This window comes from Oncorhynchus gorbuscha, unplaced genomic scaffold (assembly GCF_021184085.1).
Source record: "Oncorhynchus gorbuscha isolate QuinsamMale2020 ecotype Even-year unplaced genomic scaffold, OgorEven_v1.0 Un_scaffold_489, whole genome shotgun sequence".
NCBI classification, from domain to species: domain Eukaryota; kingdom Metazoa; phylum Chordata; class Actinopteri; order Salmoniformes; family Salmonidae; genus Oncorhynchus; species Oncorhynchus gorbuscha.
The window spans coordinates 545,968-563,261 of NW_025745318.1; the positions used below are offsets into that span (position 1 = coordinate 545,968).

The 17,294-nt window shown below is 45.2% G+C and overlaps 1 protein-coding gene across 1 annotated transcript in view; it reads right to left on the reverse strand.

Annotated features, from left to right (window-relative positions):
- Window positions 1–223: 223 nt before the first annotated feature.
- LOC124018371 (glucagon receptor-like) overlaps window positions 224–17,294 on the reverse strand; it is a 42,655-nt gene continuing 25,584 nt past the window's right edge. The window contains exons 10-14 of the mRNA XM_046333654.1: window positions 5,108–5,196; window positions 4,163–4,307; window positions 1,856–1,897; window positions 1,360–1,486; window positions 224–1,300 (exon numbers count right to left, since the gene is read on the reverse strand). Of these exons, the coding sequence (XP_046189610.1) occupies window positions 1,026–1,300; window positions 1,360–1,486; window positions 1,856–1,897; window positions 4,163–4,307; window positions 5,108–5,196 (678 nt within the window). The 3' untranslated portion in view covers window positions 224–1,025. The remainder of the gene's footprint in view (window positions 1,301–1,359; window positions 1,487–1,855; window positions 1,898–4,162; window positions 4,308–5,107; window positions 5,197–17,294) is intronic.

Here is a 17,294-nt window from a genome sequence, read left to right on the forward strand (position 1 = left end):
GGGAGGGCTGGTCTGGGTCAGAGGGGTTCAACATGGGAGGGCTGGTCTGGGTCAGAACATGGGAGGGCTGGTCTGGGGAGGGGCATGGGAGGGCTGGTCTGGGTCAGAGGGTTCAACATGGGAGGGCTGGTCTGGGTCAGAGGGTTCAACATGGGATGGGAGGGCTGGTCTGGGTCAGAGGGTTCAACATGGGAGGGCTGGTCTGGGTCAGAGGGGTTCAACATGGGAGGGCTGGTCTGGGTCAGAGGGGTTCAACATGGGAGGGCTGGTCTGGGTCAGAGGGGTTCAACATGGGCGGGCTGGTCTGGGTCAGAGGGGTTCAACATGGGAGGTCTAGCTTGTTCTATGTTTCTCTCATTTGGCTGTGGATTGGAGGGTTGAGTAGGTGTCTCTCTCTCCCAATAACACTGTTTCAGGGTGACGATACGAACATTGAGACATACACTGGTCCTGGGTCTGTCAAGGCCATCTCGCTCATTAACATAGGTCCAGGGTGACGGCCATTGAGAAACACACTTCTCCTGAAACACACTGCCCAGCTCCAGAGTGTTACCAGGGTGTTACGTCATTAATCTTCCCCGTTCTCTCCAGTCTCTACTGTAGTTACCAGGGTGTTACGTCATTAATCTTCCCCGTCCTCTCCAGTCTCTAATGTAGTTACCAAGGTGTTACGTCATTAATCTTCCCCGTCCTCTCCAGTCTCTACTGTAGTTACCAGGGTGTTACGTCATTAATCTTCCCCGTCCTCTCCAGTCTCTACTGTAGTTACCAGGGTGTTACGTCATTAATCTTCCCCGTCCTCTCCAGTCTCTACTGTAGTTACCAGGGTGTTACGTCATTAAACTTCCCCGTCCTCTCCAGTCTCTGCTGTAGTTACCAGGGTGTTACGTCATTAATCTTCCCCATCCTCTCCAGTCTCTGCTGTAGTTACCAGGGTGTTACGTCATTAATCTTCCCCGTCCTCTCCAGTCTCTACTGTAGTTACCAGGGTGTTACGTTATTAATCTTCCCCATCCTCTCCAGTCTCAGAGGTGGCTCTCTGCATTTCCTCTAGGAGCCTCGTAACACTCTGACACCCTGTCCGTCAAGCAGATTTCATCCATATGATCCTCTATCAGTGTGTGACTACAGCTGATGGTGCCCTCACGTGGTAGGGAGGGAAACTGCATGGACGACCCTGTGTTCTTCCTGCTCCGCCCCATGCCATTCTGACAGCTCACCACCAGGAGGTGCTTCTCCTCTGGGGAGCAGCCTGGGCCCTGGCCAGGGGAGCAGGTGAGGAGGTGGTGATGTCGGGGAGGTGGGGGGTAGAGGAGCATTGAGGAGGGGTGCGAGGGGTCGTGACCCCGTGAGCTTGCCCGTGACCCAGCAGGCTGCTGCTCTTAGTGTTGAGGTGGGGCGTCTGGCTATAGGTGTGGCGGTACTCCTCCTCGATGTTACGACCCAGCTTCCAACGCTTCCACTTCTTCAGGATCTCTGACTGGACCTTGGGGGAGAGGGGAGAGGGGAGAGGGAGAGAGAAAAGGGTGTGGAGGAAGGGAGAGAGAGAGAGAGAGAGAGTGAAATACAGACAGACAGAGACAGGGTGAAAAGAGAGAGAGAGATAAAGAGGAGAGAGAGAGATAAAAGAGAGAGAGAGAAGTGAGAGAGAGAGGAAGGAGGGAGAGAGAGAGAGAGCGGGGAGAGAGAGAGAGCAGAGATTTTATGTGTGATGTTCACGTTAAATTGAGAGTTGTTTAGCTAAATGTGAGACCAAATTTAGTGAACAAGAGAAGAGGAACAGAGAGGATACATCCTCCATGAAAGAAGTATGAAAGAGGGAGAAAGAGAAGAAGAGGAGGAGGAGAGGTCTTACCTCTTTGTTGACAAAGCAGTATAAGATAGCTACCAGCAGACCCTGTAGAAACACCAAGATCTGCGTCAACACACACAACCATTATCACATGCGACACATTCAGTGCATTCTGAAGGTATTCAGACGCCGTGACTTTTTCCACATTTTGTTACGTTACAGCCTTATTCTAAAAATGATTAAATTCATTTTTAAAAAATCCTCATCAATCTACACACAATACCCCATAAAGACATCACAATACCCAATAATGACATCACAATACCCCATAATGACATCACAATACCCCATAATGACATCACAATACCCCATAATGACATCACAATACCCCATAATGACAAAGCAAAAACGTTTTTTATAAATGTTTACAAATTTAAAAAAATAAGAAACTGAAAGAACACAGTGGCCTCCATCATTCTTAAATGGAAGAAATGGAAGAAAATGGAAGAAATGGAAGAAGTTTTGAACCACCAAGACTCTTCCTAGAGCTGGCCGCCCGGCCAAACTGAGCAGTCTGGGGAGAAGGACCTTGGTCAGGGAGGTGACCAAGAATCCGATGGTCACTTTGACAGAGCTTCAGAGTTCCTCTATGGTGATGGGAGAACCTTCTAGAAGGAAAACCATCTTTGCAGCATCACCAATCAGGCCTTTACGTTAGAGTGGCCAGACTGAAGCCACTCCTCAGTGAAAGGCACATGACAGCCCGCTTCAAGTTTGCCCAAAGGCACCTAAAGGATTCTCTGGTCTGATGAAACCAAGATAAAAGTCTTTGGTCTGAATGCCAAGCGTCACGTCTGGAGGAAACCTGGCACCATCCCTGCAGTCTCACTCTCTCACTCTCACTCTCTCTCTCTCTCTATCTTTCTCTGGGTTTTTCTCAGATGTACAGGACTGTTAGAGTCACTGTTCAATTTCTCTCTGTGTTTCTCAATGTTTGTGTGTCTCTCTCTCTCTCTCTCCCTCAGTCTCTCTCACTGAGTCTCTCTCTCTCTCTGTTTCTCTCAGATGTAGAGGGGTGTTAGTGTCACTGTCACAACTCCATACTGCACACAGGCTTCTACTGTGTGATCTCTGACTGAGACTTGAGTACGGCTCCAGAGAAAACAGACTCCTTCTTACTTTCAGACAGGCTCTGTATGTCAATGTCACACAACTACAATGTAACAGAGGAGGGAAAGCTGTGTTCTGTGTCTCTGGCAGTTTTGGCACAACTACATTTACTTTCACAATGTAACAGAGGAGGGAAAGCTGTGTTCTGTGTCCCGGGCAGTTTTGGCACAACTACATTTACTTTCACAATGTAACAGAGGAGGGAAAGCTGTGTTCTGTGTCTCGGCTGTACAGTCGTGGCCAAAAGTTTTGAGAATGATACAAATATTAATTTCCACAAAGTTTGCAGCTTCAGTGTCTTTAGACAGATGTTACTTTGGAATACTGAAGTATAATTACAAGCATTTCATACGTGTCAAAGGCTTTTAATGACAATTACATGAAGTTGATGCAAAGAGTCAATATTTGCAGTGTAGACCCTTCTTTTTCAAGACCTCTGCAATCCGCCCTGGCATGCTGTCAATTAACTTCTGGGCCACATCCTGACTGATGGCAGCCCATTATTGTATAATCAATGCTTGGAGTTTGTCAGAATTTGTGGGATTTTGTTTGTCCACCCGCCTCTTGAGGATTGACCACAAGTTCTCAATGGGATTAAGGTCTGGGGAGATTCCTGGCCATGGACCCAAAATATCAATGTTTTGTTCCCCGAGCCACTTAGTTACCACTTTTGCCTTATGGCAAAGTGCTCCATCATGCTGGAAAAGGCATTGTTCGTCACCAAACTGTTCCTGTATGGTTGGGAGAAGTTGCTCCCGGAGGATGTGTTGGGACCATTCTTTATTCATGGCCGTGTTCTTTGGCAAAATTGTCAGTGAGCCCACTCCCTTGGCTGAGAAGCAACCCCATGATTCCAAGTGTGTGTGTGTGTGTGTGTGTGTGTGTGTGTGTGTGTGTGTGTGTGTGTGTGTGTGTGTGTGTGTGTGTGTGTGTGTGTGTGTGTGTGTGTGTGTGTGTGTGTGTGTGTGTGTGTGTGTGTGTGTGTGTGTGTGTGTGTGTGCATCTGTGTGTGTGTGTGTGCATCTGTGTGTGTGTGTGTGCATCTGTGTGTGTGTGTGCATCTGTGTGTGTGTGTGTGTGTGTGTGTGTGTGTGTGTGTGTGTGTGTGTGTGTGTGTGTGTGTGTGTGTGTGTGTGTGTGTGTGTGTGTGTGTGTGTGTGTGTGTGTGTGTGTGTGTGTGTGTGTGTGTGTGTGTCTGACCTGGAAGGAGGTGAAGAAGAGATCGATGAAGAGTTTGGTGAGACGCAGGGTGATGGTGGCCTTGGTGGACTCATCCGTCACGAAGACAAACACCACCAAGTGTATCCCTAGTAGAGGGATCAGGGTCAGGGTAGACTTAGCCAACCTGGGAGAGAGAGGGGAGGAAGAGGGGAGGGAGAGAGAGAGAGAGAGAGAGAGAGAGGAGAGAGAGAGAGAGAGAGAGAGAGAGAGAGAGAGAGAGAGAGAGAGAGAGAGAGAGAGAGGGAGGGGAGGGAGGGAGAGAGAGAGAGAGAGAGAGAGAGAGAGAGAGAGAGAGAGAGAGAGAGAGAGAGAGAGAGAGAGAGAGAGAGAGAGAGAGAGGGAGGGAGAGAGAGAGAGAGAGAGAGAGAGAGAGAGAGAGAGAGAGAGAGAGAGAGAGAGAGAGAGAGAGAGAGAGAGAGAGAGAGAGAGAGAGAGAGAGAGAGAGAGAGAGGAGAGATAGATAGATAGATAGATAGATAGATAGATAGATGGGAGGGTGGGAGAGAGAGAGGGGAGAGGGGAGGGAGAGCGGAGGGATGGAGGGAGAGCGAGAGAGAGAGAGGGAGATTGGAGCGAAAGAGAGAGAAGGGGAGAGGGGAGGGTGAGGGTGGGAGAGAGCGAGAGAGGGAGGGGGAGAGGGGAGGGAGGGAGAGAGAGACAGGGGAGAGGGGAGGGAAAGAGAGAGGGAGGGAGAGGTGAGGGTGAGGGTGGGAGAGAGAGAGAGAGAGGGAGGGGGAGAGGGGAGGGAGGGAGAGAAGGTTAGAGAGTTGCAGGGAGAGGGGGAGAGAGAGAGGAAGAGAGAGAGAGCTGAGATTAGGTTGATGATATTATAAACAGAGGAAAGGGTTTTCATTGTGAAAGAAAGAAAGAAAGAAAGAAAGAAAGAAAGAAAGAAAGAAAGAAAGAAAGAAAGAAAGAGCTCACCGGAACTTGTAGTCGGAGTATCTCATCTGGTGAGCCCTCAGTTTGGACACCAGGATCTTTATTATGTGGATGAAGATCAGGAAGTTAATCTGCAAAGAACAGGAAGTCAGAAACAAGTGACGACTTGTCAACATGCAGAACAGACCAGTGGTGGGTTTGCAAAGAGCTCCGTAGCACTCCATTCTTAGAATTCTTAGAATTTGTTTTACATTTTTGGTTCCATTTTTGGTTCTAGGTAGAACCCTTTGAGTTCCATGTGGAACCCCTTTACACAGAGGGTTGTACATGGAAGCCAAAAAGGGTTCTACCTGGAATACAAAAGGGTTCTACCTGGAACCAAAAAGGGTTCTACCTGGAACCAAAAAGGGTTCTACCTGGTACCAAAAAGGGTTATCCTATGGGCACAGCCGAAGAACCCTTATGGAAGACTTTTTTTCTGAAGTGTACATACTGTAAGACAGGGCGACACACAATTGGCCCAGCATCGTCCGGGTTACGGTTTGGCCGGGGTACGCCGTCATTGTAATATAATAATAATAATAATATATGCCATTTAGCAGACACTTTTATCCAAAGCGACTTACAGTCATGTGTGCATACATTCTACATATGGGTGGTCCCGGGAATCGAACCCACTACCATGGCGTTACAAGCACCATGCTCTACCAACTGAGCTACAGAAGGACCATTGTAAATAAGAATTTGTTCTTAACTGACTTGCCTTGTTAATTAAAGGTTCAAATAAAATAAATCCCAAACAATCTTAGGACGGGAATCAATCTGACCGCGCTTTGTGGGCTATACACCTTTTAAAGGCAATGCTTCCACGATTGTTGGCTATACACCTTTTAAAGGCAATGCTTCCACGATTGATGGCTATGCACCTTTTAAAGGCAATGCTTCCACGATTGATGGCTATGCACCTTTTAAAGGCAATGCTTCCACGATTGATGGCTATGCACCTTTTAAAGGCAATGCTTCCACGATTGATGGTTATGCACATTTTAGGAAATGAAGGCAATGTTTAACACTGATTTGACTGGGACTGAATGACCGTAGCCTTTTACAGACGTTGTGGCAGTATAGTCAACTCATCTGCTCCTAGTCATGGCTAGCATGTTTAAATAGGCTATGACAGGCTAGCATGTTTAAAAAGTTGGCAATGCATGTTTAAATAGGAGTTCGACAGGCTAGCATGTTTAAATAGGAGTTGACACGACAGGCTAGCATGTTTAAATAGGAGTTGACACGACTAGCATGTTTCAGGAGTAACGACAGGCTAGCATGTTTAAATAGGAGTTGACACATACAGCTCGATCTAGGACCGTAGGAAATATTTAAATTTCAACGTCCAAAAATCTAGGACCATCAGGCTAGCATGTTTAAATAGGAGTTGACACGACAGGTTAGCATGTTTAAATAGGAGGACTGAAGTCCTAACAGATCTAGGACCGTCAGGCTAACATGTTTAAATAGGAGTTGACAGACAGGCTAGCATGTTTAAATAGGACTGAGTACGACAGGCTAGCATGTTTAAATAGGAGTTGACATGACAGGCTAGTCATGTTTAAATAGGAGGCTAGCATGTTTAAATAGGAGTTGACACGACAGGCTAGCATGTTTAAATAGGAGTTGACCTGACAGGCTAGCATGTTTAAATAGGAGTTGACACTACAGGCTAGCATGTTTAAATAGGAGTTGACACGACAGGCTAGCATGTTTAAATAGGAGTTGACACGACAGGCTAGCATGTTTAAATAGGAGTTGACACGACAGGCTAGCATGTTTAAATAGGAGTTGACACGACAGGCTAGCATGTTTAAATAGGAGTTGACACGACAGGCTAGCATGTTTAAATAGGAGTTGACACGACAGGCTAGCATGTTTAAATAGGAGTTGACACGACAGGCTAGCATGTTTAAAGTTAGCATGTTTAAATAGGAGTTGACACGACAGGCTAGCATGTTTAAATAGGAGTTGACACGACAGGCTAGCATGTTTAAATAGGAGTTGACACGACAGGCTAGCATGTTTAAATAGGAGTTGACACGACAGGCTAGCATGTTTAAATAGGAGTTGACACGACAGGCTAGCATGTTTAAATAGGAGTTGACACGACAGGCTAGCATGTTTAAATAGGAGTTGACACGACAGGCTAGCATGTTTAAATAGGAGTTGACACGACAGGCTAGCATGTTTAAATAGGAGTTGACACGACAGGCTAGCATGTTTAAATAGGAGTTGACACGACAGGCTAGCATGTTTAAATAGGATGTTTTGACACGACAGGCTAGCATGTTTAAATAGGAGTTGACACGACAGGCTAGGATCAGGTTTAAATAGGAGTTGACGACAGTCCTAACAGATCTAGGACCCTCAGGCCAGCATGTTTAAATAGGAGTTGACACAACAGGCTAGCATGTTTAAATAGGAGTTGACACGACAGGCTAGCATGTTTAAATAGGAGTTGACACTACAGGCTAGCATGTTTAAATAGGAGTTGACACGACAGGCTAGCATGTTTAAATAGGAGTTGACACGACAGGCTAGCATGTTTAAATAGGAGTTTACACGACAGGCTAGCATGTTTAAATAGGAGTTGACACGACAGGCTAGCATGTTTAAATAGGAGTTGACACGACAGGCTAGCATGTTTAAATAGGAGTTTGACACGACAGGCTAGCATGTTTAAATAGGAGTTGACAGGCTAGCATGTTTAAATAGGAGTTGACAGGCTAGCATGTTTAAATAGGAGTTGACACGACAGGCTAGCATGTTTAAATAGGAGTTGACACGACAGGCTAGCATGTTTAAATAGGAGTTGACACGACAGGCTAGCATGTTTAAATAGGAGTTGACACGACAGGCTAGCATGTTTAAATAGGAGTTGACACGACAGTAGCATGTTTAAACAGGAGTTGACCGACAGGCTAGCATGTTTAAATAGGAGTTGACACAACAGGCTAGCATGTTTAAATAGGAGTTGACACCGACAGGCTAGACAGTCCTAACAGATCTAGGACCATCAGGCCAGCATGTTTAAATAGGAGTTGACACGACAGGCTAGCATGTTTAAATAGGAGTTGACACGACAGGCTAGCATGTTTAAATAGGAGTTGACACGACAGGCTAGCATGTTTAAATAGGAGTTGACACGACAGGCTAGCATGTTTAAATAGGAGTTGACACGACAGGCTAGCATGTTTAAATAGGAGTTGACACGACAGGCTAGCATGTTTGACACGACAGGCTAGCATGTTTAAATAGGAGTTGACACGACAGGCTAGCATGTTTAAATAGGAGTTGACACGACAGGCTAGCATGTTTAAATAGGAGTTGACACGACAGGCTAGCATGTTTAAATAGGAGCATGTTTAAATAGGACCGTCAGGCTAGCATGTTTAAATAGGAGTTGACACGACAGGCTAGCATGTTTAAATAGCATGTTTAAATAGGAGTTGACACAACAGGCTAGCATGTTTAAATAGGAGTTGACACGACAGGCTAGCATGTTTAAATAGGAGTTGACACGACAGGCTAACATGTTTAAATAGGAGTTGACACGACAGGCTAGCATGTTTAAATAGGAGTTGACACGACAGGCTAGCATGTTTAAATAGGAGTTGACACGACAGGCTAGCATGTTTAAATAGGAGTTGACACGACAGGCTAGCATGTTGAGGGCTACGTGAACAGATACAACTATGTCCTCTGACGTTGACTCAAACGAGTGTCCTAAACCAAACAGACCGGGATAAAGAGGTGAGGGAGTGGCGTTGTGTTATCACGGGCTACGTAAAACAGCAAAGCAGGAAGTGACCTCACCACCTCTGTCTCTGTGAAAACTCAAACACAGGAATTCCTGTAAGGTACAGGAACTAGAGCCACTTAGGAAGAGGATTGATGTTAGGAAAGTATGTCGACTCAACTCGACTCGAGTGGTTTGTGGTGTTTTATGGAACCTTTATTTAACCAGTCAGGTCAGTTAAGAACAAATTCTTATTTACAATGACGGCCTGTTCAGGCCAAACCCGGACGACTGCGGGCTAATTGTGCACCGCCCTATGGGACTCCCAGTCACCCTACATCCTGGAATCGAACCAGGGTCTGTAGTGACACCGCTAGCACTGAGATCCAGTGCCTTAGACCGCTGCACCACTCGGGGTACACACAGTGCCTTAGACCGCTGCACCCCTCTGGGTACACACAGTGCCTTAGACCGCTGCACCCCTCGGGGTACACACAGTGCCTTAGACCGCTGCGCCCCTCGGGGTACACACAGTGCCTTAGACCGCTGCACCACTCGGGGTACACACAGTGCCTTAGACCGCTGCGCCCCTCGGGGTACACACAGTGCCTTAGACCGCTGCGCCCCTCGGGGTACACACAGTGAACTACTCAGGGCGCACACAGGCAGTGTTTCAAATGACACACTGTTCCCTACACAGTGAACTACTCAGGGCGCACACAGGCAGTGTTTCAAATGACACACTGCTACACAGTGAACCCTCGGGGCGCACACACAGTGTTTCAAATGACACACTGTTCCCTACACGGGGTGAACTACTCAGGCCACGCAGACGGTGTTCCAAATGACACACTGTTCCCTACACAGTGAACTACTCAGGGCGCACGCAGGCGGTGTTCCAAATGACACACTGTTCTCTACACAGTGAACTACTCAGGGCGCACACAGGCAGTGTTTCAAATGACACACTGTTCCCTACACAGTGAACTACTCAGGGCGCACACAGGCAGTGTTTCAAATGACACACTGTTCCCTACACAGTGAACTACTCAGGGCGCACACAGGCAGTGTTTCAAATGACACACTGTTCCCTACACAGTGAACTACTCAGGGCGCACACAGGCAGTGTTTCAAATGACACATTGTTCCCTACACAGTGAACTACTCAGGGCGCACGCAGACGGTGTTCCAAATGACACACTGTTCCCTACACAGTGAACTACTCAGGGCGCACGCAGACGGTGTTCCAAATGACACACTGTTCCCTACACAGTGAACTACTCAAGGCGCACGCAGACGGTGTTCCAAATGACACACTGTTCCCTACACAGTGAACTACTCGGGGCGCACGCAGACGGTGTTCCAAATGACACACTGTTCCCTACACAGTGAACTACTCAGGGCGCACGCAGACGGTGTTCCAAATGACACACTGTTCCCTACACAGTGAACTGGATGTGGTGCTCTTTGGGTTTCAGCCCTGATGTGACGGTTGCCGTGACGAATCTCCCTATAATAATAATAATATATAATATATGCCATTTAGCAGACGCTTTTATCCAAAGCGACTTACAGTCATGTGTGCATACATTCTACGTATGGGTGGTTCCGGGAATCGAAACCACTACCCTGGCGTTACAAGCGCCATGCTCTACCAACTGAGCTACAGAAGGACCACGAAGTAGCCTCTCCTCCTATACATTCAAACCCAACAACGCTAATTATTACAGCAGTAATATTTAGCCAGAGTACAGGCTACCACTTCAGACTGAGAATTTAGAATCTATAAACCCATGTTCTGACCTTTCATTAACACCGTGGTCATGGCGGGGCAGCAGGGGGTCCAACTGGGTCAGGACTTCATCAGAACACCCAAACGGATATGGAGGAAAGATAGACTGTTGAATTCTGACCTACTATAAAGGTGGTATGTTGACTTGGAGAGTCTGTCTGATGTGACGGTTGCCGTGACGAATCTCCCTCTTATATACAGTCAGCCCTTCCAGGAGGAGGCTATTAATAACTCCATGGTCACATTGGAGTGGTTAGGGGCTAGGAAAGTGGGGTCGGGACATCGAACCATAACATCGGGACATCGAACCATGACATCGGGACATCAAACCAAAACATCGGGACATCAAACCATAACATTGGGACATCAAACCATAACATGGGACATCAAACCATAACATTACATCAGCTAGTCTGTCTGATGTATATCAAACCATAACAAGGACATCAAACCATGACATCGGGACATGTTCAAACCATAACATAGGGACTTCAAACTGTCTACATGTTTAATCAGTGGTAGGACATCAAACCATAACATGGGGACATCAAACCATGACATCGGGACATCAAACCATAACATGGGGACATCAAACATGTTTAAGGTCATAACATCAGTGGTAGGAGACTTCAAACTGTCTACATGACAGGTCAGTGGGGACATCAAACCAAACTGTCTTCATGTTTAAGGTCAGTGGTAGGAAACCCTTCAACACTGTCAAACCATGTCGGGACATTAACAACACTGTCGGGTCAGTGGTAGGAGATACCCTTCAACACTGGGACATGTTTAAGGTCATGACATCAAACCCTTCAACACAGGAGATACCCTTCAACACTGTCTACTCAGGGTCAGTGGTAGGAGATACCCTTCAACACTGTCTACATGTTTAAGGTCAGTAGGAGATACCCTTCACTGTCTACATGTTTAAGGTCTCATCAATGTTTAAGGTCAGTGGAAGGAATACCCTTCAACACTGTCTTACATGTTTAAGGTCAGTGGTAGGAGATACCCTTCAAACTGTCTACATGTTTAACTTTCCCCAAACACTGTCTACATGTTTAGGTCAGGTCAGTGGTAGGAGATACCCTTCAACACTGTCTACATGTTTAAGGTCAGTGGTAGGAGATACCCTTCACTGTCTACATGTTTAAGGTCAGTGGTAGGAGATACCCTTCAACACTGTCTACATGTTTAAGGTCAGTGGTAGGAGATACCCTTCAACACTGTCTACATGTTTAGATACCCTTCAACACTGTCTACAGGTCAGTGGTAGGAGATACCCTTCAACACTGTCTACATGTTTAAGGTCAGGGTCAGTGGTAGGAGATACCCTTCAACACTGTCTACATGTTTAAGGTCAGTGGTAGGAGATACCCTTCAACACTGTCTACATGTTTAAGGTCAGTGGTAGGAGATACCCTTCAACACTGTCTACATGTTTAAGGTCAGGGTCAGTGGTAGGAGATACCCTTCAACACTGTCTTCATGTTTAAGGTCAGTGGTAGGAGATACCCTTCAACACTGTCTACATGTTTAAGGTCAGTGGTAGGAGATACCCTTCAACACTGTCTACATGTTTAAGGTCAGTGGTAGGAGATACCCTTCAACACTGTCTACATGTTTAAGGTCAGTGGTAGGAGATACCCTTCAACACTGTCTACATGTTTAAGGTCAGTGGTAGGAGATACCCTTCAACACTGTCTACATGTTTAAGGTCAGTGGTAGGAGATACCCTTCAACACTGTCTACATGTTTAAGGTCAGGGTCAGTGGTAGGAGATACCCTTCAACACTGTCTACATGTTTAAGGTCAGTGGTAGGAGATACCCTTCAACACTGTCTACATGTTTAAGGTCAGTGGTAGGAGATACCCTTCAACACTGTCTACATGTTTAAGGTCAGGGTCAGTGGTAGGAGATACCCTTCAACACTGTCTACATGTTTAAGGTCAGTGGTAGGAGATACCCTTCAACACTGTCTACATGTTTAAGGTCAGTGGTAGGAGATACCCTTCAACACTGTCTACATGTTTAAGGTCAGGGTCTTCATGTTTAAGGTCAGTGGTAGGAGTCAGTGGTAGGAGATACCCTTCAACACTGTCTACATGTTTAAAGGTCAGTGGTAGGAGATACCCTTCAACACTGTCTACATGTTTAAGGTCAGTGGTAGGAGATACCCTTCAACACTGTCTACATGTTTAAGGTCAGTGGTAGGAGATACCCTTCAACACTGTCTTCATGTTTAAGGTCAGTGGTAGGAGATACCCTTCAACACTGTCTACATGTTTAAGGTCAGTGGTAGGAGATACCCTTCAACACTGTCTACATGTTTGTTTAGGAGATACCCTTCAACACTGTCATGTTTAAGGTCAGTGGTAGGAGATACCCTTCAACACTGTCTTCATGTTTAAGGTCAGTGGTAGGAGATACCCTTCAACACTGTCTACATGTTTAAGGTCAGTGGTAGGAGATACCCTTCAACACTGTCTTCATGTTTAAGGTCAGTGGTAGGAGATACCCTTCAACACTGTCTACATGTTTATGTTTAAGGTCAGTGGTAGGAGATACCCTTCCACTTCAACACTGTCTTCAACATGTCTACATGTTTAAGGTCAGTGGTAGGAGATACCCTTCAACACTGTCTACATGTTTAAGGTCAGTGGTAGGAGATACCCTTCAACACTGTCTACATGTTTAAGGTCAGTGGTAGGAGATACCCTTCAACACTGTTCAAGGTCACTGTAGGAGATACCCTTCAACACTGTCTACATGTTTAAGGTCAGGGTAGGAGATACCCTTCAACACTGTCTACATGTTTAAGGTCAGTGGTAGGAGATACCCTTCAACACTGTCTACATGTTTAAGGTCAGGGTCAGTGGTAGGAGATACCATTCAACACTGTCTACATGTTTAAGGTCAGGGTCAGTGGTAGGAGATACCCTTCAACACTGTCTTCATGTTTAAGGTCAGTGGTAGGAGATACCCTTCAACTCTGTCTACATGTTTAAGGTCAGGGTCATTGGTAGGAGATACCCTTCAACACTGTCTACATGTTTAAGGTCAGTGGTAGGAGATACCCTTCAACACTGTCTACATGTTTAAGGTCAGGGTCATTGGTAGGAGATACCCTTCAACACTGTCTTCATGTTTAAGGTCAGTGGTAGGAGATACCCTTCAACACTGTCTACATGTTTAAGGTCAGTGGTAGGAGATACCCTTCAACACTGTCTACATGTTTAAGGTCAGTGGTAGGAGATACCCTTCAACACTGTCTACATGTTTAAGGTCAGGGTCAGTGGTCAGTGGTAGGAGATACCCTTCAACACTGTCTACATGTTTAAGGTCAGGGTCAGTGGTAGGAGATACCCTTCAACACTGTCTTCATGTTTAAGGTCAGTGGTAGGAGATACCCTTCAACACTGTCTACATGTTTAAGGTCAGTGGTAGGAGATACCCTTCAACACTGTCTACATGTTTAAGGTCAGGGTCAGTGGTAGGAGATACCCTTCAACACTGTCTTCATGTTTAAGGTCAGTGGTAGGAGATACCCTTCAACACTGTCTACATGTTTAAGGTCAGTGGTAGGAGAATATTGTATGAATGGGAGGAGAAATGACCGTTTGGAAACACCTCATTCACTCTTTACATACAGTACCAGTCAACCGGTTGGAAACACCTCATTCACTCTTTACATACAGTACCAGTCAACCGGTTGGAAACACCTCATTCACTCTTTACATACAGTACCAGTCAACCGGTTGGAAACACCTCATTCACTCTTTACATACAGTACCAGTCAACCGGTTGGAAACACCTCATTCACTCTTTACATACAGTACCAGTCAACCGGTTGGAAACACCTCATTCACTCTTTACATACAGTACCAGTCAACCGGTTGGAAACACCTCATTCAAGGGATTTTCTTCATTTTTTGACTATTTCTTTGTTTGTTATTTCATCGTTTTGATGTCTTCACTATTATTCTACAATGACTGGGACTATAGATACATGACTGGAATGAGTAGGTGTGTCTATACTGTCTATACTGGGACTATAGATACATGACTGGAATGAGTAGGTGTGTCTATACTGTCTATACTGACTGGGACTATAGATACATGACTGGAATGAGTAGGTGTGTCTATACTGTCTATACTGACTGGGACTATAGATACATGACTGGAATGAGTAGGTGTGTCTATACTGACTGGGACTATAGATACATGACTGGAATGAGTAGGTGTGTCTATACTGACTGGGACTATAGATACATGACTGGAATGAGTAGGTGTGTCTATACTGTCTATACTGACTGGGACTATAGATACATGACTGGAATGAGTAGGTGTGTCTATACTGACTGGGACTATAGATACATGACTGGAATGAGTAGGTGTGTCTATGCTGTCTATACTGACTGGGACTATAGATACATGACTGGAATGAGTAGGTGTGTCTACACTGACTGGGACTATAGATACATGACTGGAATGAGTAGGTGTGTCTATACTGTCTAAACTGACTGGGACTATAGATACATGACTGGAATGAGTAGGTGTGTCTATACTGTCTATACTGGGACTATAGATACATGACTGGAATGAGTAGGTGTGTCTATACTGTCTAAACTGACTGGGACTATAGATACATGACTGGAATGAGTAGGTGTGTCTATACTGTCTAAACTGACTGGGACTATAGATACATGACTGGAATGAGTAGGTGTGTCTATACTGGGACTATAGATACATGACTGGAATGAGTAGGTGTGTCTATACTGGGACTATAGATACATGACTGGAATGAGTAGGTGTGTCCATACTGTCTAAACTGACTGGGACTATAGATACATGACTGGAATGAGTAGGTGTGTCTATACTGGGACTATAGATACATGACTGGAATGAGTAGGTGTGTCTGAACTGGGACTATAGATACATGACTGGAATGAGTAGGTGTGTCTATACTGACTGGGACTATAGATACATGACTGGAATGAGTAGGTGTGTCTATACTGACTGGGACTATAGATACATGACTGGAATGAGTAGGTGTGTCTATACTGTCTAAACTGACTGGGACTATAGATACATGACTGGAATGAGTAGGTGTGTCTATACTGACTGGGACTATAGATACATGACTGGAATGAGTAGGTGTGTCTATACTGACTGGGACTATAGATACATGACTGGAATGAGTAGGTGTGTCTATACTGACTGGGACTATAGATACATGACTGGAATGAGTAGGTGTGTCTATACTGTCTAAACTGACTGGGACTATAGATACATGACTGGAATGAGTAGGTGTGTCTATACTGGGACTATAGATACATGACTGGAATGAGTAGGTGTGTCTATACTGGGACTATAGATACATGACTGGAATGAGTAGGTGTGTCTATACTGTCTAAACTGACTGGGACTATAGATACATGACTGGAATGAGTAGGTGTGTCTATACTGGGACTATAGATACATGACTGGAATGAGTAGGTGTGTCTGAACTGGGACTATAGATACATGACTGGAATGGTGTCTATACTGACTGGGACTATAGATACATGACTGGAATGAGTAGGTGTGTCTATACTGTCTAAACTGACTGGGACTATAGATACATGACTGGAATGAGTAGGTGTGTCTATACTGACTGGGACTATATATACATGACTGGAATGAGTAGGTGTGTCTATACTGACTGGGACTATAGATACATGACTGGAATGAGTAGGTGTGTCTATACTGGGACTATAGATACATGACTGGAATGAGTAGGTGTGTCTATACTGTCTAAACTGACTGGGACTATAGATACATGACTGGAATGAGTAGGTGTGTCTATACTGGGACTATAGATACATGACTGGAATGAGTAGGTGTGTCTATACTGTCTAAACTGACTGGGACTATAGATACATGACTGGAATGAGTAGGTGTGTCTATACTGGGACTATAGATACATGACTGGAATGAGTAGGTGTGTCTATACTGTCTGGGACTATAGATACATGACTGGAATGAGTAGGTGTGTCTATACTGGGACTATAGATACATGACTGGAATGAGTAGGTGTGTCTATACTGTCTAAACTGACTGGGACTGTAGATACATGACTGGAATGAGTAGGTGTGTCTATACTGGGACTATAGATACATGACTGGAATGAGTAGGTGTGTCTATACTGTCTAAACTGACTGGGACTGTAGATACATGACTGGAATGAGTAGGTGTGTCTATACTGTCTAAACTGACTGGGACTATAGATACATAACTGGAATGAGTAGGTGTGTCTATACTGTCTAAACTGACTGGGACTATAGATACATGACTGGAATGAGTAGGTGTGTCTATACTGTCTATACTGGGACTATAGATACATGACTGGAATGAGTAGGTGTGTCTATACTGTCTAAACTGACTGGGACTATAGATACATGACTGGAATGAGTAGGTGTGTCTATACTGTCTAAACTGACTGGGACTATAGATACATAACTGGAATGAGTAGGTGTGTCTATACTGGGACTATAGATACATGACTGGAATGAGTAGGTGTGTCTATACTGTCTAAACTGACTGGGACTATAGATACATGACTGGAATGAGTAGGTGTGTCTATACTGACTGGGACTATAGATAC